Genomic DNA, 24,625 nt, shown 5'->3' with positions numbered 1-24,625 from the left:
AAATTCCATCAACAGTTTATAAGAAGGTCAACTGATCTTACTTTGGAAAAAGTATTTTGTAATCCTAACGGGATTCTCATTCCTGGCCATCTTTATTTCTCTTAATAGCATTTGGCATCTTCTTATACATACACTTTTATCATTTACCTCCTTTATTTTCTCCCCCACAACTAGAAGATAAGTTTAATAAAGATAATATTTTTGTCAATTTATTCAGTTTATCTCCATTATCAACAACAGTGCCAGTTACACAGAAAGTACTCAATAAATACTGGCTGAACTAATTGAATTAACACATTAAAATTTAAATACACTTTAGCACAAAGAAATATCTCACTTGAATTCCTTTTAATGTAATTTACTTAATCACCTTCCTATCTTTCAACAATCACAACTTCTAACATTTTGCAAATGATCTAGTCATTTATATGAATATTTTTAAGGCAGTGTACATCCAATTGGTATTTTCAAAATGTATGGATGAGAGCTATTTTTCTAATCCAGTTATACGTTAAAAGGATCTACTCTCGTTATGTGAAACACTTATGATTTTGTAGAAGCCAGAAGGATCCAGCATATGTGGGCTGTACTGCTGGCACAAAGTTGATTTTCTTACTTTTTAGCCTAGAAATAAATGTACCAACATCTAAATGAGCTTCCTACAAATAATTTGACAGCTCCAGCTAGTTTATGAGGCTTAAAATTTTTTCCAATTATATAATAAATCATGAGAATAACTTTCCATTCTCTAGGATAGATAGACATTAATATTTTTAGTTGTCTTTCATATCTCTAACCCAAAGATTTTATTACTATTTATTTAATCATTTATATTAGCCATCTGATCATATGAAATCCAATTCTGCCACTGTACAAATACAGATCTTCTCACAGAGTGTACTCTTAATGGTTTTTTAAGATAAAACAATTTTATAATATAGTTTTAAGATTAAACCTGCCCAAATAAAGATGAAAACAAAAAATGAGTTTTATTAAAGTGAGCTCAACAAGGTAATTTTGAAAGAATTTTATAACACTTCACCAAATAATGCTGTATTTGGTTAAATAAATATTTAACCACATTTCCTATGCTTGAGAAATTTCAAGAAGGAGTGTATGTATTAGTCTGAGAAACCATTCCTAATATTGATCATTTGAATGTGACTATTGATTAATGGCTTGTTAACTAACTAGTTACCAAGGATTTCCTAAGCCCCTATAGCTACAAGTTTTGGTGGAGAAATATATATAACTTGGTCCTGATCTTTGAGATACTGAGATACTTTCAGATACCAAATTGAACAGTCAGTGTCCTAAAGAATATTTAACAAGAGTGCATTTGTGTCTAATACGTGCCAGCAAGTACACATCTAGATTCGACTCTACAAATTAAACAGGATAATTTGAAACTTCAAAATACCTCTAATTAGAAAGAATCACAACAAATTATCTCTAGAAAACACAGAGAAGTCGACAAACTGATATGCAGAATATTGAAAAAAATTTAACACATATGGAAGATTTAAATGGTGGAGAAATGGTTACACTTGAAATATCTATTAAATTGACTTTTATAATTTCCAGGAAAAATAGCCTGAGTACTATTAGACACGTTCTTTGGATACTCACTCATTTGGGATACTTTCCTTTGAAATTCCTAGCACTTTACCAAGACTAGCTTTATGGTGATCAGTTAAGGGAAAAGAATCTTTCTTAGGAATGAACACATTCCCACACAGCACTGAGGTAGATGTGTTAAGACAAGGACTCTCTGTCAAGGACTAGAAGTTTCTGCCTGTTTTTCCATCTGTGCAACCCCAGTGACATTCCTTTCATTAAAAAATAAATTGCCAACTTCAAAATGCCATCATGCTTAATACAATAGTCATGGTTATCAAACTTCATTCTGACTTGCAAGTCAATATCTCCATTTTACCTCATCTTGCTGTGAGTTCAGCAGCTGAAGTTTCATGTGCTTCATATAGGCCATGGTAATTGGCATGTTGTAGTCAATCATGCTGGTCACCAAAGTGGGAGGTTTTCCATTATCTGTAATAAAACATTTTTAATGCGTGTGAAAGTGATGCTGCATTCTACCTGTAATTTCAGAATAATCCATGTTGTTAAAATTGAAATCTGATTCTAGGTACCAAGCCTTTATGAAGTTGGTAGCATTATGGATGGATGGTAGAAAAAAAAATAATTATACCAGGATGTATGGGACAAATTAGCGCTATGGATAAAATGGTTACTTCAAACTACAGCAAAGCTTTCGTATACCCTGGTAACAATGGGTGAATCCAACATACTGATTAAACACAATTCTTGGTATTGTTGTATTTTTCCCCTTTACTGCACACCTACTTTCTCTATGTGCTACTTGAGTGAAAAAGGAAATTTGTGCATTTTTTCCTGTCATCTTTTTCTTTTATGTCTATTCATCCCCCAATACATGGGAATGGGCTAACTGAAATGTTGTTTGAGATTATTTTAAACTCTCAGAGGAATTCATAGATTAGGAAACTAATAGGCATAATTGATAAGGAGAACAAAAGCCAAAGTATATCTTTCATGTAGAAAGTTTCAGTGGAGGCACTCCATACTATATACCCTTCACGTACAGAAATAAGGAATTGGTAGATTTAAAAGGATATTGATGGAACATTAATTTGCTTGCTAAATATATTTAAAATACCATGAAATATACATGATATGTGAAAATTAAAATATTATAGGAAAAAAGTTATTTGCCATAGTCAAAACTGGCCTTTCTTCCGAGAGCAGGCACAGAATTACTCTGTAAGTGGATATTCAAAATTGGCTGCCTCTGACTTGAATCAACGAGATGATCAGACTTGTTGAACTATTTCAGTCTACCACAGTTTTGTAAAGACGCAGGATATAAATTGCCATTATGAGTAAAATGACTTTAAATCTCACTATTTGACACCGCAGCTACCTTTGTGATCTGTTCCATCTGGGTTTAAATGCATTCTTTTCTGGCACTCTGAGCAGCTCATTAGAAACCGCGTCACCGCTTCTCTTGGTAAGAAGGCATAGCTCTCTGAAATCTGAAATGATTCACAAAATAGAGGTGTTATTATATAAGCTGACTGTGCATGAGTCAACAGACATGATCACTGTATTTCCCAGTAAGACGCATTATTCCATAAAGGCAGGAAGCACAATGAAAGCATGCACTGCGTACCATGCATCATTTCAAGAAATATCTATCCAACTTGATGGCATGTCTCTTAGGAATAGCTAATAATGCGATGTGGAGAACAAAACATCACCCACATCTGGATGCATATCTGTTTATGTTTCTGCATTTCTTTTAGGCAAAGTAATCACAGTGTCCAGATAGTCTAGTGAATTTTCCTTATGAAAAATTGCCAACATTGTTTTTTAAACTTACGACAAGCACCATCAGACTTTTATCCAATTTTTACATATATTTTTAAAAATTTAGCCCCAACTAGAAACATTAAGCTTTAGATTTTGCATTAAAGAGCATTTCTTCAGTATGGCTTTTCAAAACATTTAAAGTAGAAATAACAGAAAATTCTAAGAGAACTCATGTATATATTTGCTGCAGTGAATCATCCCTTCCACAGAAAATGACACACCTGGAAATGCATTTTGGCCACTTATTTCATTTATTTTATGTCAGTGCTTCAAAATTTATGTCCACAATAGCTGAGGCTGACTTTCAGAGCAAGCTTCTCCGGTATACCCTACAGAGCTTCTATTTTTAGAACCATGATCTAGAATCCCACTAGAAATCAATAGTCTTGTCAGTCATGTTTAATATTAATTTTTCAGAATCCCAGGTATTTCTCTCATCAAAGCAAATAACTTCTGAAGTGATACTGAAAGACTGTTAAATATCTCTAAATAAAAGTGGACACTGACTCAGACAGTGCTCCTAAGAAGTGTGATGCAGGGCATCAATATTCTACCACAGCACTACCACTGGTACATGAAATATACTAGAAAGAAGAAGTGAGTTGAGTTGTAAGTGATACATAAATCCCAGTGACAACTTTTCAGGTGCATGTACAGCTATTATGAACACTACTGTACTTTAAGTTTGTAGAAAGGAAATATGCACCTTGTGTATAATTGAGTACAAGTCTACACCAATTCCATTAATGGTGATGGGACAACTTTTACTTATTCATGCTGTATAAAAAGTGCAACATTGAAGAAACCCCATGCACTAAAATCCAAAATTGTAAAGCAAACTTTGCCTTGCATTTAATAATAAAATCAGTTCGTATCACTTATCCCACGTCAGGACAAAAAAAGCCATGAGAATACCAAATAGAAGGCACAAGTCCACAATTAAAATCTATCATGGATGATCCATATACAGGTAATTAAATTCAACTTTAATAGAGTTTTTAATTGACTATCGTTTGTAAATTAAGATGTTGTCCAGTTAAAAAAATACTTCATAATGTACAAAGAATTGTGAGAGAAAAATAAACAGAAAAACGTGAAAGTATTTTATGTCATTTATTTTATTTTTTAGAAAGAGAGCAAGCAAGCATGAGTGGGGAAGAGGGGCAGAGGGAGAGAGAGAGAATCTTAGCCAGAGCCCAATGTAGAGCTCTATCCCACAACCCTGGAATCATGACCTAAGCCAAAACCAAGAGTTGGACACTCAACCAACTGAGCCATCCAGGTGCCCCGCACCAAACTATTTTATATTAGTTATTTAATAAGGAAACATACACACAAATTAAATTCTCATTCACTTTCTCTTATCCTATTTCCCTAAATATATATATATATATATATATATATATATATATATGTATGTATATACACACACACACACACATACCACACATTTGATTCTTACTCTATTTTATAGAAGGAACTCACACCTTTGCCTGATTTATTAATCTGATTGGAGATCTTTTTTTTTTCTGACTCTCCAAAAACATATATTCAAATAATTCAGAACTTACCAAAAAAAGTCCACAATGCCTGCCTGGCCCTAATGTTTTAACTTGTATGGAGGTGGAGTCCATTGGAACTAAAGAGGCTGACTAGTAAATTCTTCAACCCATAGGATTTGAGCAGAAAGTTCTATTGATTTTCAGAGGATTTCTATTACACCCTATCTACTTATATAAAAGAGAAACCTTTCATTGGACAAATGATGGGTAAATGGGGAGTTGAAGACACCCTGCATTTGCTTCCAGGGTCCTGTTGCTCTCCACAATCTTCCCTTTTCCCAGTGCTAATAAGGTGCATAGGAATCCCTTCGAGACAGATTTATCATTGACCTGGCCCAATTGTGTTACTTGCCCTAACAGTACTTAGCTCCAAACCAATTGTTTTAAAATCATTCTTTTAATGGTTTAATTTTGGAAAACAAGTCACTGTAATGGTCATAAATGTTTGTGTTCCTGTGTACAGGTGGGCATGGGAAAAAAGTATAAAATCCCGCTGTGTATCTTAGAAGAAAAATTTTAGCAAGTGTTCTATCACATTATTCTCTGTGGTGCTATCTGGCATAGCACTTGCCACGTTACCGCATGTTATGTACGTGAATACAAGCACTCCCTTGGGGCCCTTTTCTTGGTGTTCAGAATGTGCCAAGGCACCCTACTCTCCTTGAATCCTTGTGCCCCTCCTCACACTCACTGGGGCTCGCAGACCTCAGAGTCTTCTTAAGCACAAGGAGAAAAGACCCTCCAGATAGACTCTTTACATCTTACACTCATTTCTGAAATAATATTTCTCCTGCTTGTAGAGGTGAAGAAGGAAAATAATTTCTTTCTCCTTATCTAGAATTTTCCCTCCCAGGCCTCTTTGAAATTAAGAATCCTAGGCAACGTTCATTGCCAAGTTCTTAGAATATTTAGAAAAATGAAGAAATATTCTGTAAAAGCTCTTAAATTATAGTACACTTGAATAAATACATTCCATAATTAAAGCCCTGTCTTTTGATCCTCTTGGTATCCTCCTGTAGCCCCATTTAGAGATAACATTGAAAGCGCACACATGAAGCCTCGTTAGAAATTGAGGCAGGGGCAAAATGCCCTTATGGCTCCTTCTCTAATGAAAGGCCCTGTTTCCATTTGCTGGGAGTGAATGTTTGAAATGCTAAATCAACTTTAAATAGATATTCATAAATGGTGATAAAACTTAGGGATATGTTCTTCTAGGCTCTCCTTTTATCAAAGTCCCAATATCCTTCATGTAGTATGTAATAGTCATTGCAAATAAAACCTAGAAGGGATGAGAATTGAAAAACATTTTGGTTCAGACACTTGAAATACCATTTTATTAATACTATAATTAACTATGTGAAATGTTAAAATCATTCATAACTGTCTCTTTCCTTGACCTTTTCCTCAAATATAATCACTTATTTGTTTCTAGGACAGAAACTGAGCTTTGAATACAGAGTATGGAACATTTTCTAGAACACTGATGAGGATAACACATCACTTGAAGATGTGTTCTTAGAATTATATTTGTATTTGGGAAGGATACAGAGTATTTACGTAGAATTTGTCCATGAGGAAACACTGCATCTTTTTAGTAATAAGAAGCAAAACACAACACGAATGGATCTTAGTCTTGCTCTCTCTGTGCTAAACACTAAGAGGACAACTGCCTTATGACAAACCACATATACTGCTTGTATAAGAAATTCACATCCAGAGGAAGGACTAGAACCTAGCCACACTGAGACTTATAAACTAACACCAACATTATTTAACATGTAAACAGCTGTGAGGCATCTTTCTCAGAAATGTTCTTCCTATGAATCCAGACTCGTTTTCTTAGATTTATATAATGCTTTATATTTTTCATTGACTTTTTGCATTCATTATTTTAGACAGTAGCTAACCAGATTTTACAGCAGTTTTTTGATATATGGATCCACTGGTAAACAGAGATGAAATGAGTTGCCATTTTTATGCAACAAAAGACAAGGCAAAGAGCTGAAATTCAAGCCCGGATCTCCCAAATACCGGTCTATTTCTGTGAATTGAATGGACCATGATTGAGCTTATCCGACAGACAAATGCTTGGGGTCCAAAGAAAGAAGAAACATCTAAATAGATTTTTTTAAATCGTAGATTTCAAAAACACCTGAATTATCAAAGTGTCCTCACAGGACAAAGTCAGCACTTGTGAAACTTCCTTAAACTTGAATGATGGCTGAAGATTTGTTGTTGCTGCTCTTATTAAAGTTGAATTGGCTGTGGTTGAGGGGTTGGGATGTTGGGGCACAACATATTTTTTCATTACTTACCACTTCTAAAGACCTAATCCCTCTCTGTATTGGGCATTATTAATGCTGTTTTCAATGAAAATAGTATATTCCATAAGTCCATTAAAACTGGACTTCATCAACAATACAGAATATGATGAGCCAAATTATGATAAAGGAAAATAAATGACCTCTCCCATCAAAAAAATAATACTTCTACATAAAAATAATTGAACTGGGGCATCTTCTGATGGATTAAACAATAAACTCGTCCTCTATAACAAAGATAGTACGACATTAGTAATCTAATGATAAACAGATCCACCCAAGGAAGACCTAATGCTCAAGTCCCATAGAGGCACTGCTACGGATCTTCCACTTGTGGGTTAAAACAACAGAAAAAAAATCAGAGACACATTTTTGAAAAGTTTACTGGAAAATTTTATGATTGAAAAGAGGATAAGCATTTTACTTTGACAATGTCCCCACCACTCTGAAGAAAGAAGAAACTGTATTTTTCAAAACCTTATGAACATAAAGCCAAATTCTGGCTTCCTCTCAACACAGCTCTGTTAAGGCAAAAATGTCAGCAATCCAAATAGTGCCTGGGTAGCTCAATCAGTTGAGCACTGACTCTTGATTTCAGCTCAGGTCATGAGCCCAGGGTTGTGGGATCAAGCCCTGTGTCGAACTCCGTGCTGAGTGTGGAGCATGCATAAGGTCCTCCTACTCTTGTCCTCTGTCCCCTCTCCTGCTCATGCTCTCTCTCTTTCTCTTAGAAAATTAATTTAGGGGCACTTGGGTGGCTCAGTTGGTTAGGCATCCAGCTTCGGCTCAGGTCATGATCTCACGGTTGTGGGTTCGAGCCCCGCATTGGGCTCTGTGCTGACAGCTAGCTCAGAGCCTGGAGCCTGCTTCAGATTCTGTGTCTCCCTCTCTCTCTGACCCTCCCCTGCTTGTGCGGTCTCTCTCTGTCTCTCAAAAATCAATTTTAAAAAACATTAAAAATTTTAATTTAATTTAAAAATTAAAAAAGAAACTTAAATAAAACATCAACCATAGTTAAACTGATTTGCAAATGTTATCTTATAAATTCAATAACATTTAAATCCTAAAGTTTTCTTATATTTACTTTTGAAAAGCAGAGCTTTGTCTATAGACATAAATCTTTCCTACCTAGATCTGAATATATGAAGTAACATCGAGTTAGAAAAGCTGAAGAAGTCCATCAAAGCAATGTAATAATAAATTGCCACTTTACTGTACTTTCTCAGACTGTGTGTCTCACAGTTATGGGATGCAAGTTTAGCTCATTAACCCAAGCCATAAAATTGGGATAGCAACATCGCTAACAGAGAATTTTAAAACAGGGCTCTTTGTTCTAGGTCTCTCTTCCTCAGTCCCAAGCCTCTTCTTCTCTAATTTTAACTGTTTAATTTCTGAACATTTTCAGTAGAAAAATGCTCATATATCTTCAATACTCTATTCCTGAAACGGCAGAGAGTGGACAATTCTCAAAATTAAGATATCATTCAATATATGCCCACTATAGCTCACTGTTGCTGTTTTACCCAAAAGGAAATGTTTCCTGAGCAATACATGTGCATTTCAGTTTTCCATGAATTTAGTCCTTAAAAACTGCTTGTGCTAAGGAAGGATTCTACGTGGATTTTATACTTCAATCCTCACAAAAGTCCCGGGAAGAGATTAGTATCATATCACCACTGTCATCTCTGTTTAAAGGATAAGGAAACTAAGCTCCAGAGAGGTCCTGTAACTTGTCAAACAAGTAAAGAGACAGGATTCAGGTGACAAGCTGGTTTCAGAGACTCTCCTGTAATCGCCATATTTTATAACCTCTCTTGCTTATCAGCATTCAAAAAGAGAGAGAGAGAGAGACTATCTCACCCACAAAGAGTTGGGATATTACTTTCACAGCACAGGCTAACATGCTAAAATGGTTTTTGGGTTCCCCAGTGTGAGGTTCTTTGTAAGATTAAGATGCTCTCACTGGCTTGAGGTGATATTCTGAATACAAGCGGCAGTCAAATTCTCTGTACCTTGGCTCAGCTTACAAAGTTCCACCAGAAACACACCGGCCTGTGCAGTAATGATGGAGAGCTCCCCCTGGAGGAAATAAACAACATGCTCTTCAGCAGAACCGGTGGCTACAGTGAGGGCTTTGAGACAATGTTGTCGTTCGTATTCAATAGCCAGGAACAAAAGGCATAGGACTTCGGCTTTTAATAGAACGTACAAGAAGGAGGATGAGTAGCCTGTTTAAAGGAATAAGAATTCTGTTGAAGGAAATCCACCGGTAGAGAACCCATTCATGGCTTAAGATTCAAGCCTAACAGGTGAGCTGAAATGGAGCCACTACATGATGTGAGCAAACCATGAGCGTTAGCAAACGCTTCTTAAAGCAAGACGAAACAGCTCAAGTCCAAAGATTTACCAACCCAAATCAGACCATTTTGTCCTAGGTTCACTAAGGTTTTCACAAACACCACAAAACAGTTTTTTGTTTTTATGTTTTTTATTTATTTTTGAGAGACAGAGAGAGACAGCTCGAGCAGAGAGGGTCAGAGAGAGAGAAAGACACAGACTCTGAAGCAGACTCCAGGCTCTGAGCTGTCAGCACAGAGCCCGACGTGGGGCTCGAACCCACGAACCATGAGATCATGACCTGAGTCAAAGTCGGACGCTTAACCGACTGAGCCACCCAGGTGCCCCCACAAAACAGTTTTTGAGTAATTTGGAAAAATAGTAGGCAAGTGCTGAATTTCATTATAAGTTGTGTCACTCCTCAGCTTGATGTCTTGGTATACTGTGCTTTGTTTCAGATTCTGAGCCTCTGAGCAAATAAAACTGGTCTAACCATACTATTTTTAAAATTACTTTTGCCTTTACTTTTTAAAATGAATTTAGAGAATAGCAATAATACTTTTATTTTACTGGAATTAAAACCATGTTTGTTGCTGGATACCACGTAGTAACTTATGGAAGAATTTGCCCTTGGAGCCAAACTTGAGATTCTGAACAAAAAATAAATTAGAAGTAGTCCCCTAGTGAAATGTGATTATCTTGCTATATTTGATACTGTGAAATGTAATGCTGTGCTATTCTATCACAAACCACCTGCAATGTACATAAATGGATAATACAACTATAGAAATTGCATTTTTAAAAAGTAGTAACATTTAGGGCTGCCCAGGTGGCTCAGTCGTTTAAGCATCTGATTTCATATCAGCTCAGGTCACGATCACACTCACAGTAAGGAAATCAACCCCCACCGTGGGCTCTGCACTGAGCATGGAGGCTTCTTGGAATTCTCTCTCTCCCTCTTTCTCTGCCCCGCCTCTGCTCATGTGCTCTCTCTCTCAAAATAAATAAATTTTTTAAAAAACTAGTAAAATTGAAATATAATTGAATAAAGCTTATAAATCTAAATGCTATTAAAGATGCCAAATGTCCCGATTCATAGAGAAATAGCAGCATGGGTAGTCCAGAGAGACCTCTATCCAGGGAAGGGAAGTCTTATTTCAGGGTAGTATCTTCTATTCAACAAGGGCTACTCTGCCTTTATCTACTTTACACATTGTATATTTTTGAATATATTTGAAAGGAGGGAATTAGGACCCCCCCCCAAAAACCTGCAAATGCTGTAACACCTGGCTCAGACATTTTTCCAGATGTATTGCAAAACTGAAATGTCCAGCCAGTGGTCTGCTCTTATATTTATATGGATTCTCTTTTACCCATTTCATGCCTGAGAAAAGAGCAGTAAGCATCCTTGTACTTCTACAGAGATAATTACTAGTTTGCAGAGGTGCATGTGGAAACTGTCTTTCAAAGATGAACACATTAATGGGACACCCAAGCGGCTCAATCAGTTGAGCTTCTGACTCATCATTTCGGCTCTGGTCAAGACCCCAGGGTCATGGGATCGAGCCCCACATTGGGCTCCACACTGAGCCATAGAGCTTACTTAAGATTCTCTCTCTCTGTCTCCCTCTCTCTCTTTCTCTCACTGTCCCTCTCCTTCACTCACACACTCTCAAAAAAAAAAAAAAAAAAAGGAAAAGGAAAAAAGAAAGATGAGGACATTTTCATCTTTTACCTAAACATTTGCAGACAGTATAATTACCCCTGAGTACTTCTACATATGGGTCTACATCACTAATGTGCCTGGATAGATCAAATTATTGCAATCACCTATCAGTAATTATTTGATTAATCCTAAAGTCATTCTGAAAAATGCTTTCATCAGGACTCAACATAAATGCTCCTAGATAAAAAGTGCATGTGCAGTGATATTCAAATAGAATAAAAGCTAGACATTTGGCCAACCTACATCAAAACTGCATTCACTCTGGACCTCAACAATTTTTGCTTCAAAACCCTAAGTACTGCTCAGAAAGATTTGGTGCTATGTTATATCTGTCTGACCCCCAAATGCCTGTAAAATGAGCAAACTGCATTCCTGTACCTGAATAATGTCTCCTGTACCCAAACCAGTTGATGGTGCATTTGCACCTCATCCCCAAAGTCACGACTGCGCCCCAACAGGAATCCCATGTTTTGTTTGAGTTCCTAAGACTCCTGCACTATGGCTTGATTTGCTGTGACTCTGGTGCTATTGTCATTTTCCAGTTTCAGTCACAGCAGGGTCCACTTTTCCTTTTCCTTCTTTCTCTTCTGATAATCTTTCTTCTTGGATCATTCATCAGCTCCCCTTGCTTTTTTCACTCAGTTGAGGTGGGAGGAATGGCCCAGAAGGGAATACTTAGTGCTGAGTTTTAGGATTTTTTTATTTTGTTTCACAACAGGAGAAATTTAATTTCTAATTTAAAAAAAGCAATTGGGTGTAACATGGCATATTCAGATCATCCTTACAAATATTTGGGGCTTATGACTGTTTCTTTTTGAATTACAGATTGGGAGAAGGCACCACAATTTTTTCTGCCCTTAGGGTTTAGTACTGATTTTTAAATAGGATTAATGGTGGTAGATAAAACACAGCATGTCCAATTAAATATGAATCCCACATAAATATGCAATATTTGGACAAACATCTAAAAATTATTGTGTATCTGAAATTCAAATATAACTGGGCATCCTGTGTCTTATTCATTAAAGCTGGTAATCTCACAGGATACATTTACCTAAGATGAGTGAAAATATGGGCTGGAGCCTAAAGATGATTTTAAATTTGAAATAAATTGTTATGTCAGAAAAATCTAAAAATGCATCGAGAGCTGGTGAGAGGCAGCAGAAGTGGAAATGATTATTGGAAAGTATGGAGGCAATTTGAAATCACAGTCCCCACTTAAAGTGATGCTTTCCAACTTTTAAGACCCACACCATGAGCGAAAATATATTTCACATGATAAGTGAGCACATAGACACATTTATAAATTAAAACCGATCATTTCTGTTTCCTTCCATTTCATTTTTTAAAAGGATTTACAACCCGCCAGATTGACTTGATAACTCACTAAGGGGTTGTGATGTATAAAGCAAGAAAAAAAAACTGGTCTGAAGCAGAAGAATGTAGTCTGTGAATGCAAAGATTTTTGTGGCGGGGTTGAGAGAAGACGCTAACTAGGTGGTCGGATGTAAAATGAAGGCCGGCAAATCCAAAGGAGGTCTAATGCAGGCAGGGATATTTTTAGACAGTTCAGGTCAATCTGTAGACCGCTCAAAGCGATCTGAAAACTTGAAGCAAATGCATCGAATGTAGTAGGAAGGGAATGAATGGTGAAGGCAGCAGAGAGGCAGAAGTCAGTGTCCTGCAAGGACGGGGAGATGCTAAGAGTGAAAGACAGAGGGCAAAGACACTCTGCTTGGGCGGAAGCACAGAAACCTGCCACACCATGCGGGTTGAGGAGGTAATCAGGGCGGGAACAGCATTCCAGGGGAAAGCAGGTGAATGTGGAATTACGCCATTACACACTAGGAGATCAAGGCCCCGGCAGACAAGAAATAGCGTTTGATGTAATTTAATTATAATTAACTTTTCCTGGAAACAGTTTTTGCTTCATTGATTACAGTTCAAATGTAGCGGTATTGCTTTGCAAAAAAAAAAGATCCTTATTCCCTTTTTGTTTTAGGTCTCTTATAGGGATGTACATCTTTAATTTGGAGCTGTATTTTTTACGATAATTAAAATAGTCATCAATTGAGCAAATGAGACAACATCAAAAAGAGAGATAATCAAATCAACTGGCAATAGATCTCTCAAGTTGTGGATGCCATTTTTGCCACTTCTTATGTCAGAATATTGGCCTGTGAAGGAAACAGAGACGGAGACAAACAGATTGTCACAACAGAGAATTCTTTTATTAGATGAAAACAAAATGAGCAGATGGACAGTGAAAAGTTTTTCTTCATGCATGTTTCCTAATAGTAAAATAAAGAGAATCTCCAAATATTGCGTGTAAATAAAATGACTCAGCAGAGCAAATGCTTATATAATTATTTGCAGCATGAAGCGCTATTGTGGAGAATTTACTTCCTCTCTTGAATTCTTCTGAAGAGTGTTTAAAATATGAAATATTAGTGCTTTTACTGGGGCTTCGGAAGACCAGTTAGAATTCAACCTTCCAGGGCGCCGGGATGGCTCACTTGGTTGAGCATTGGATTTCGACTCAGGCCATGATCTCACAGTTTGTCAGTGCCAGCCCCACATCTGGCTTGCTGCTGTCAGCTCAGAACCTTCTTTGGATCCTCTGTCTTCCCCTCTCGCTGTCCTTCCCCTACTCACGCTCTCTTTCTCAAAAATAAATAAACATTAAAAAAAAAAAAAGAATTCAAACTTCCTGGTCTAGAATTCATCAGCACATTCAAGCTCTCCCTTGGTTCTCCAACTGCAATCCCCTCTGCTAAAGTTTACCTTTACCACTGTGTGCTGCTGGTCAGTGGGGATGCAGTGCTTCTTCTGAAACAGGTAGCTAAGAACACCTACTGTTGCTGCAGTTACCCGAACAAGGCAAGAATTAGGCATCTTAGGGGAAATGGAAGAAACTGGAGAAGGCCAGACTTCACTGCTCGGGGGTCCAGTGAGTTACAGAACTCTCAGGGATACGTGCTGGCCACGTGCACAGTCACGAACGGGTAATCATGTGCCACAGATGCAGATACTAAGAGGACGGACCACATCGTGTCCTTTAGAAAATGTCTCTTGAGGAGCCTGGGTGGCTCAGTCGGGTAAGCGTCTGACTGCAGCTCAGGTCATGAGCTCATGGTTTGGGAATTCGAACTTCAAGTCGGGCTCTGTGTTGACAGCTCTGAGCCTGGAGCCTGCTTTGGACTCGGTGTCTCCCTCTCTCTCTGTCCTTTCCCACTCTTGCTCTGTCTCTCTCTCCAAAATAAATAAACATTAAAAAATTTAAAAAAAACAAAATGTCTCTCAACATGGGGTATTTACTGTTCTATAGAGGTGAGGTGAAACAGAGAGCAGGGATGCGTTCTGATTCTCACAGGAGGCCAGGCTTGAGTTGCTGGAACATAATTTTCAGAGGGGAAGGATGTTGAATGGCTTGGAGTATTTGGTCAAAGCCAACTGCCTCCCTCAAAGGCCTACAGAGTCCTTCTGAGAGATTCCATCTTAGATTATACAATAATTATACAACTAATGGATACATAGGTCAAAAATACCATGTTTACATGTTCTCTACTTAGAGGAAAGGCATACCAAGATAGAGAATTTCTGGTCAAAATTCCAAATTCTCAAAAGTACCAGCTAAGTCAGTTTCTTCTGGGATTCACCTCCTTTCCCACTACTGTGGCCAAGAAGGAGAGCCATGCTCAGACATGGCTGTGCCGTATACTGACTGGAGAGGGTCTTCCCAGAAACATGTGGGGGATGGGGAAGAGTCCAGCAGATAAAAAGACAAGAGATTTTTACCTCTCATGAAATGACACTTGCTTCTGATAAAGCTAGTGAATAATAATCTCAATTCTGTGAAAGTCAAGAATGAAGACATAGGCAGTCAAAGAAAGACAAACAGCATATGACTTCACTCATATGAGGACTTTAAGATGCAAAACAGATGAACAGAGGGGAAGGGAAGCAAAAATAAAATAAAAACAGAGAGGGGGACAAAAACATAAGAGACTCTTAAATATGGAGAACAAACAGAAGGTTACTAGAGGGGTTGTAGGAGGGGGGATGGGCTAAACGGGTGAGGGGCATTAAGGAATCTACTCCGGAAATTACTGGTTCGCCATATGCTAACTAACTTGGATGTTAATTTAATTTTATTTTTTTAAGTAGTTCATTGTCAAACTGGTTTTCATACAACACCCAGTGCTCTTCCCCACAAGTGCCCTCCCCCATCACCACCACCTCTTTTCCCCCTCCCCCTTCAACCCTCAGTTCGTTTTCAGTATTAGTCTCTCAAGTTTTGCATCCCTCTCTCCCCCCAACTCTCTTTCCCTCTTCCCCTCCCCCTGGTCCTCCATTAGGTTTCTCCTGTTCTCCTGTTAGACCTATGAGTGCAAACATATGGTTTCTGTCCTTCTCTGCCTGACTTATTTCACTTAGCATGACACCCTCGAGGCCCATCCACTTTCCAACAAATGGCCATATTTCATTCTTTCTCATTGCCATATAATACTTCATTGTATATACACCACATCTTCTTGATCCATTCATCAGGTGATGGACATTTAGGCTCTTTCCATGATTTGGCTATTGTTGACAGTGCTGCTATGAACATCGGGGTACATGTGCTTCTATGCATCAGCACTTCTGTATCCTTTGGGTAAATCCCCAGCAGTGCTATTGCTGGGTCATAAGGGAGTTCTATGGATAGTTTTTTGAGGAACCTCCACACTGTTTTCCAGAGCAGCTGCACCAGTTTATATTCCCACCAAGAATGCAGGAGGGTGCCCATTTCTCCACATCCTCACCAGCATCTATAGTCTCTTCATAAACCTCTAGCCAGGCTCCTCAGAAAGAAAAGAGAGAGCACCCAGATAGACAAAATCATGAATGAAAAAGGATCTAACACAACTAATCCCTTAGAAATACAAGCAATCATCAGAGATTCCTATGAAAAATTATATGCCAACAAACTGGACAACCTAGAAGAAATGGACAAATTCCTAAATGCACATGCACTGCCAAAATTCAAACGGGAAGAGATAGAAAGCATGAATAGACCAATAACCAGTGAAAAAATAGAATCTGCTATCAAAAATCTCCCAACGAATAAGAGCCCAGGGCCAGATGGCTTCCCAAGGGAATTCTACCAGACATTTAAAGCAGAGCTAATACCCATTCTTCTCAAACTATTCCAAAAAATAGAAATAGATGGATGTAGATTTTAAAAAAAGGAATGAAGACATGGATGAGTGTTATCCATAGACCAACAAGGAGCACAGATGATACAAAGAAAGAAAGAGATCTTTCAAAATCTAGTTAATAAGAAGTTATGAAGAGGTACCTGGTTGGCTCACTCAATTAAGCATCAGATTTCAGCTCAGGTCATGATCTCATGGTTCAGAAGTTTGAGCCCTGCATAGGATGAAGTGGAGCCCTCTTTATGTGAGCTGGAGCCCCTCTGGGCTCCGCACTCTCTCTCCCTCTCTCTCTCTGCACCTGGTGGGATTCTCCCTCTGTCTCCCTCTCTCCCCATCACTTACTCTATAAAAAATAATAATAAATAAATATTTTTAAAAGGAGCTGTTTAGAGCATCTGTCACCCACAAAAAGTCCACATTTAAAAAACAGTCTCCATTCCATTCAATATAATACTGTGTTTGAAGGAATTACTGTTAAAATTTTTACATATATTATATCTGAGCCTCAAAATAAATCCTTCACATAATACAAACTTAACTTGTTCCCTAATCTGGGATTTAAAACAAGTATGGAGGTGCTTGGGTGGCTCAGTTGATCAGGCATCCGACTTGGGCTCATGCCTTGATCTCACAGTCTGTGAGCTTGAACCCAGGTAGCGCTTGGTGATGACAATTCGGAGCCTGAAGCCTGCTTTGTATTATGTGTCTCCTGCCCCTCCCTCACTCATGCTTGCTCTCTCGCTCTCTTTTGCTTGCTCTCTCTCTTTCACTCAAAAATAAACATTAAAAAAAGCACACTCGAAACAAATGCTTAGAGGAGCATTGTTCACAGTAGCAAAAAAATAAAAATAAAACAAGTCTGGCTCACATCAAAACAGAAACCATTTTCTCTCCATACCTCATCCTAGTCAGCTACCTCCTGTATCTTCTTCCTGTTGTATTTTTATCCCTGTTAAATACTTATATAGGTATTTACATAGGTGCACACATACATATGGTTGGGGAAATTCAGGAGACTTTTATCTGTTACAGCATCATCATACCCAGGAATACCCAGCTCTCTGGATCTGAGTGAGAATCACCCTCTAGAAGGTATTAATCATCCTTAGTTGTAAAGCTGCATTGGCACACTTTCACCACTAGGGTGCACTGAAGTAGCAATTTACTAGCCTGGACATTAAGAGTTAATGATTTCTCCAAAAGGTCTATTCCCTTTCAAGGAATGTATCTATTCACCGGGATATTATCGTTTAATACAAAAATTATTAACGACAGGGTTTGTGACATTAGTTGATGATTAACTGGTTTTGGCGAGCTCTTATGTCTTTTGATGATTTCTACTACCAAAACGACAGCTTCTGAGTATAATGGATTTGCACTATTAATCTGCCCACCTGTGATAATTCTAACTACACTTATATGAAAAATAAATCAATTTTGATGAATGGCTGTACACTAGTCTTCAGTTTCACAATGGTTGTGTAATACCTCTAATTGCCATGCCATTGAATTTTTATTTTCCTTCTGAGATGTTTTATACATCTGACTTATTAGGCTGAAAAGTGTTGTTATTTTCAAAAATAGTGTGGCCACTCAAATGTAAAAGTGGATCTAACATTACGTGTACCATGTTTAAATTTAATAGATGTTTTCAATGCTTAGAAATCACCTGTGTAAAACATATATGTGTGTATGTGTGGAATATGTAGGTTAAGTGTCTATCAGATCAAAATAAACCAATGTCTGGAAAAGCGAGTAGTGTTTATATCCTGACCCAAAGATGACAGCACTATTTTTTTTTAACTTAAGTATATTTATTTATTTATTTTGAGAGAGAGAGAGAACAAGGGAGGGGCAGAGAGATAAAGAGAGAGATAATCACAAGCAGTCTCCGCACTGTCAGTGCAGAGCCCTGTGTGGGGCTGGGACCCACCAACCATGAAATCATGTCCTGAGCAGAAGTCAAGAGTCCAATGCTTAATTGACTGAGTCACCCAGGCACCCAAAGATGACAGCAATATTTAATGAAGCATTCAATTTTTCCCTGAAAAGCAAATGAGAAGCACTTCTATTTAAAAAAATTTCTTTTACCTTATTCAGAACCTACAAAATTGCATAAATCTGGCGCTCTGTTCAAGGTAAACATGGGCCGTATGGAGCACAGCCTTATAGCCACGGCGGGCACTTCTAATCTTATTTCATTATTTCCAGTGATAGGAACCTCTTTATACTATTTAGTTGGTATAAAAAAGGCAAGGACTTCACAAAGACAAGAATTTATTCCTTCAACAACTGAGTACCTTCCAGGACACAGTGGTATGAGAAACAGACATGGCACCCCCATCATCGGGAGCTGTGTGATTATTTTAACATCTGCCTAGTCGTAAAGCACAACAAACAAAAGGAATCTCACAAAAGGAGCAAAAAATATGTCTCATAGAATAATGTTTTCTACGCATAAACTCTCAGGGATAAACTAGTGATATTGTATAACATCATCACTGAATTCTATATTAGAGAATGTCAACAGTCTACGGCTGTACCACCCTGAACACGCTCCACCTCGACTGATCTCAGAAGCTAAGCAGGGTCGGGCCTGGTCAGTACTCGAATGAGAGAATGTCAACAAAAATACTTGAATTTCGAATGATTTTCAGATTTTTTTTTCTTTTTCTATTTGATGTCCAGAACTGTTGTTTATTTAAGATACTACAGGGGCTCCCGGGTGGCTCAGTTCATTAAGTGCCCAACTTCAGCTCAGGTCAGGATCTCAGGGTTCCTGAGTTTGAGCCCCACGACAGACTCTGTGCTGACAGCTCGGAAGCTGGAGCCTGCTTCGGATTCTGTGCCTCCCTCTCTCTTTGCCCCTCCCTTGCTTGCACTCTGTCTCTGTCTCTCAAAAATAAATAAACATTGGGGGTGCCTGGGTGGCTCAGTTGGTTAAGCTTCCAGCTTCGGCTCAGGTCATGATCTCACAGTTCGTGGGTTCAAGCCCCGTGTCGGACTCTGTGCGGACAGCTCAGAGCCTGGAGCCTGCATCAGATTCTGTATCTCCCTCTCTCTCTGACCCTTCCCTGTTCTCTCTGTCTTTCAAGAATAAATTAAAAAACATTAAAAAAAATAAGTAAACATTAAAAAACTTTTCTAAGACACTGTAGTTTATAATAATGAAATAAAAAATGTTCCCTGCATAAAAAAAAGGCAGGAATCTACATTCATCTGCTGTTACTTTGCTTCGATATTTCTTTACATTAAGTCAAAGAAGATGGCTTTTCAGCATAATATTAACTTCTAAGTCCCAGAGAATATTTTCCTCGACACTTAGCTTCAGTAACACCTGATCCATGCACTTGACTCTGTGGCAGGGAAGGAGAGAATTCAAAATAGTAAAGGGAGTGAGAAGGGACAGAAGCATACACTTTTATATTTTATTACTGAATCATGATTGGACAGTACTTTTAGCAGCAAATCCGATTTAAACTTCAGAGTTCTAAATCGAATACTTCCTATCAATTTAATTTTTTCTTTCTCCAAATTTTTATCTAAATTCCAGTTAGTTAACATAGAGTGTAATATCAGTTTTAGGTGTAGAATTTAGTGATTCATCACTTACAGACAACACCCAGTGGTCACATAACAAGTGACCTTCTGTTTTTTTTTAATTTGAGAGAGAGAGAGAGAGAGGGAGAGAGAGAGAGAAGGGAAGGGAGAGGGGGCAGAGGGAGAAAGAGTGTGAGAGAGACTGAGAGAGAGAGCGAGTCCATGCTGAGCGTGGAGTCCGACAACGGTCTGGATCCTACAACCCTGGGATCATGACCTGTGCCAAAATCAAGGGTCGGCGGTTCAACTGACCGAAACCCCCAGACCCCCCAACCCTTCTATCTATTTTTAAACACTGCTCTCATGTTTCAAAAATATTAAAATAAACTGTATCCTCTTTTTGGAAAATATTTTAAAATGATGTTTGTAAAGGCTTTTCATCCTTGCCTTGACGACATGAGATCTCAACTTCTGAATATCATACATGTGTCAAAGGTATCACATGTAAAGCCACACTAGGGTTCATGCAAAACTCAAATAGATCCTATGCTACCGGGGTGTCAGATATCAAAGCATTTGTTTAGGGCAGCTCACATTCCTATTCTGTGTACTTCTCTATGGCGGGGTTAAACCCAGCTAGATATGAGAGACAGAGGCAAGCGTGTAAAACGATCACAAGAGGCGTCAATGACTGCCAGCACCCTAATTTATTCTCCAGCTTTTCTTGCTCAAGGATATTCGAAGCCCATATAAAAATATAGAGATCATGGTTTAACCCAAGTAATTACATCCTAACTGTAAAACCTGAGGCACTGTGATAGGGAAGGAAAAACATCTGGAGAGCAAAGCCTCTCTGGCACTAACTGCAGAGCTATATAGATAGCCCCTTATTTCAATAGTAAGATCCAGAAAATCTTATTAAACGCTGTCTCAGACTATAGGACCATAAGACAGGTAACACTGACCGTCATGTGATCATTATGTTCACAACAAAGATACAGAAGAAAACCCATAAATAACAAATGGGATACATGGCACAGTCATCATGTTTTGGACAAGAACACATGCAACTGACTTATCGGCATCTGCGTGGTGCTGCTGCTTAACATCCTATTATAACTAAGGAGCCGCTCATTCATAATATGGTTCATATTATTGCAAAATTTTTAACAAAAGTGGAGTGCAGTGAAGATCCACTGACACTTGATAGTCTTTTATGGGCTTTCCTCCTTTGATTGCTCTTTTAAATTCCTAGAGATGTGAAGTCCAATGACTACAGATCCTTTTCATTATTGCTCTTATCATCATCATCATGATTATTTATAGAAGAATTCTCTAGATACGAGTGGAGCCAAAATGTTCTATCTCTATGCTGTGCTTCTCAGCCCATCTGCCTTTGTAACAGCAGGACACACTCCCTATGTTTGAACATTTCTGGTGGCGAGCAATTTACTTGCTTTGGTTACTGTCTCTACTGAGTCACCAGCACAGTGATGGCCCCACACCCGCCAGGAACACTGGGAGATACATTATATATAAAAAACAGGCAAGTTATTCCTTGAGTTGAACAAAACTGAAACGTAGCCCCCTCATTTCATATCTGAGTGAACTGTAGCCTAAGCCAAAAAGAAGTTAAATTAATCATTTAGAACTCTTAAATTTTAGTGTAGTATTATTTTTTCACACCAGAATGACTACAAATTTTGCTCATTAGCCTCATTATAAGTTGACAAGAATCCTAGGAGATTTTACCTAAAAAATCATCAGAAACTGGTACAAGTTAAAATATGCTCTTCAGGGGCATCTGGGTGGCTCAGTCGGTTAAACATCCGGCTTCAGCTCAGGTCATGATCTCACGGTTCATGGGTTGGAGCCCTGTGTCAGGCTCTGTGCTGACAGCTAGCTCAGAGCCTGGAGCCTGCTTCAGATTCTGTGTCTCCTCTCTCTGACCCTCCCCTGCTCACACTGTCTCTCTCTGTCTCTCAAAAATAAATAAAAAACATAAAAAATTTTTAATAAAATAAAAAAAATAAAATAAAATATGCTATTCAGCCATGGAAACACTACATCACAAGGTATTTATACAAAAGGACTAACAAAAATTATGCTAACTAAAGCTTAAGGTTATGTATTCTAAGTCTGACAGAATAAAGATGTATCTTTTTAATTTTCAGAGTAGGAATACACAATACATTCTACACAATATATTATTTTTCTACAGTACATCCCTAGAAAGGGATGTTCAATTCATATTGAAAACTCATTCTTTAAAGAGACCAGTATTAAATTTTTTTAAAAAATTAATCTGAAAGTAATTTAGCAGAGTTAAACTTAGAAAGAGCAAATAAAATGAGTGAAATTCTCATAGCCTTTCATCAAGAGGGAGAACGCCTGAACATGGAAATCCTGGCCTGCTTTTATGCTTCCCTCCTGCCCAGTGAAACCTCGGATAAAACTTACCCTATGGACTTCCAGGGATGCTCACATCTAGAGTGTGACATAAAAAAATGGATGAAAAGTTATTACTAGCCCTATCTCCCAACACAAAGGCACTGGGGCGGGCAGAGGAAGTCATATCTGTGAGTGTAACTAGGGCAGTGGAACATCTATGTCAACTGTCCTGCTTATTCTTCTACCTGGAACATGAGCAGTGATTGGATAAAGAAAAAGTAATATTATTCCAAAGTTTACCATATGCCAAGCACTTTACATATACGAACTCATTTATTTCACCACACCATGCATATTGTTATCTCCCTCCAAACAGGAGGAGATAAAAAAGTAAATAATTTGCCAAAACTGATACAGATAGGAAGTGCTAGGTTTGAAATCTGAAACTGAGTTTGTCTGGCTTCTAGCCTACTTTTTTTTTCTTAGCTAGAGCATATGTTCTCCACTCTGAATTAAATGAATGTAATTATTGGCAGCTATGTATGTGAATAATGCATGTAGGTTTATTGTATCACACTACAAGTTGTGTGTGTGTGTGTGTGTGTACACATTTATATGCAGATTGTTCTCTCTATTGAAAACACTAACTTTTCCCCTTAGTTCCCAGATTTCCACCAGTTCCTCTTATTTTCCATGTAGAAGAAAGAGCTTTGAAATTTAATCCCTTAATCAGACCCTAACTTAAGAAATGTTATTGGAAGGGCACCTGTGCTTAACCTGGGACAAATACAAATGACAAAAGACAACTGAAGAAGAGTGATAAAGTCCCAAAAGGTAGAGTTCAGGCAGACGTTGGGAAGAACTAAGTAAGAGAAGCCTAGATCTCTCGCAACAATTTCTTATAATATTACATCATTAATTTTGGAGTAAACTTCCAAATTGCTAAGCACACTTGCATTCAGTTTTCAAAAAAGTATTATTTTAAATTAAAATGTAAGTGATAGTTGAACAAGTGATACCTCCTCTCCAGTCTGTTAATGTAGATACTCAAGAGTTGACTATAATCAAATATAATGAAGAAAATACATTTAATGCAGCAGTCATAGTTCATAAATATACGAGGATAAATGCAGAATAAAAGCAAAGACCTACAAGACACTAGAATCCCCCAATGACTGAACAAAATAATTATGACAGCCTTTACACATTCCTAAAATGTGTCATTTTATGTGGATTTTAAAAAAGAGCTCATGAGTAGTAGAATATATGCCCTCCAATTTTATCTATAATCAGATCAGATTGCAATAATAGTTAAGTTGTATAATGCCTAGATATTTCAAGGAATGACATACTGCAGATAGGTCAAAACAAATAGCATTCAAAAGTTAATCCAATATTAAAGGACCACCATTTCCTGCAGAGTGAAAACATAGAAAGATTTGCAAAAAAGGCAAAGTAAATAAAATGACCACTAAATCTATTGATAATATTATTAACACAATATGAAACGCTTTAATGATTAGTTGTATAAGTATGATTTCTTGGCCATGTAGCAAAAGGGAGAAAAAGGTCAATAAACATAATCATGCATGCGCTATGACTAATGTGTTAGAAGTAGAAAAAAATTTTGAACTTAACAGGAACCATTGTAATTGCAATTGGTATATAGCTAATTCTACCTATGACTCGCCAATTCTAGCATTAGTCTTGAGAATTAAACACTGACCCAACAGTGTAGGGCCCTAGTACCACTAAACCATTCCATTGCAAATTGCATTTAGTTTTATGCCCTGTTAGTTGAACATTTATATTAAAGTTTAACGTTAGACTTAATTTATTGTAGAGAGATATGCACAGTTTTGCTGGCATTGCAGTGGTTCGTTTTGTCCTATGACGGATTATTACTCTGTAAAATGGAAATCTTTCCTAATTAGGATTCAATTAAGAGAAAGCAGAAGGCAAAAGATTATGCCAAAAAGAAACTTCATGATCTTAGTAAAGGGTGAAAATATCTTAGCTGGAAATTAAAAATAAACTTGGGAAAGGATCTTCAAATAGGATGTTTTCAGGAGGGAATAGATATTTCAGGGCTACTTAAACATCCAAAGTTGGTATTTCCACCCAAAATATAGAAAATGTCCT

The 24,625-nt window shown here is 37.7% G+C and overlaps 1 protein-coding gene across 4 annotated transcripts in view; it reads right to left on the bottom strand.

Annotated features, from left to right (window-relative positions):
• Nucleotides 1–24,625, bottom strand: part of NOL4 (nucleolar protein 4) — a 401,348-nt gene that overhangs the window by 279,244 nt on the left and 97,479 nt on the right. For all 4 annotated transcript variants that reach the window (XM_029922697.1, XM_029922696.1, XM_029922698.1 and 1 more), the window contains exons 3-4: nt 2,960–3,071; nt 1,937–2,049 (exon numbers count right to left, since the gene is read on the bottom strand). In XM_029922697.1, coding sequence (XP_029778557.1) covers nt 1,937–2,049; nt 2,960–3,071 — 225 coding nt within the window. The remainder of the gene's footprint in view (nt 1–1,936; nt 2,050–2,959; nt 3,072–24,625) is intronic.

The sequence above is a fragment of the Suricata suricatta genome, chromosome 14 (genome assembly GCF_006229205.1).
Source record: "Suricata suricatta isolate VVHF042 chromosome 14, meerkat_22Aug2017_6uvM2_HiC, whole genome shotgun sequence".
Lineage (NCBI taxonomy): Eukaryota > Metazoa > Chordata > Mammalia > Carnivora > Herpestidae > Suricata > Suricata suricatta.
Note: the sequence above shows the minus strand (reverse complement) of the source record. Positions and strands in the feature narration are given on the sequence as shown.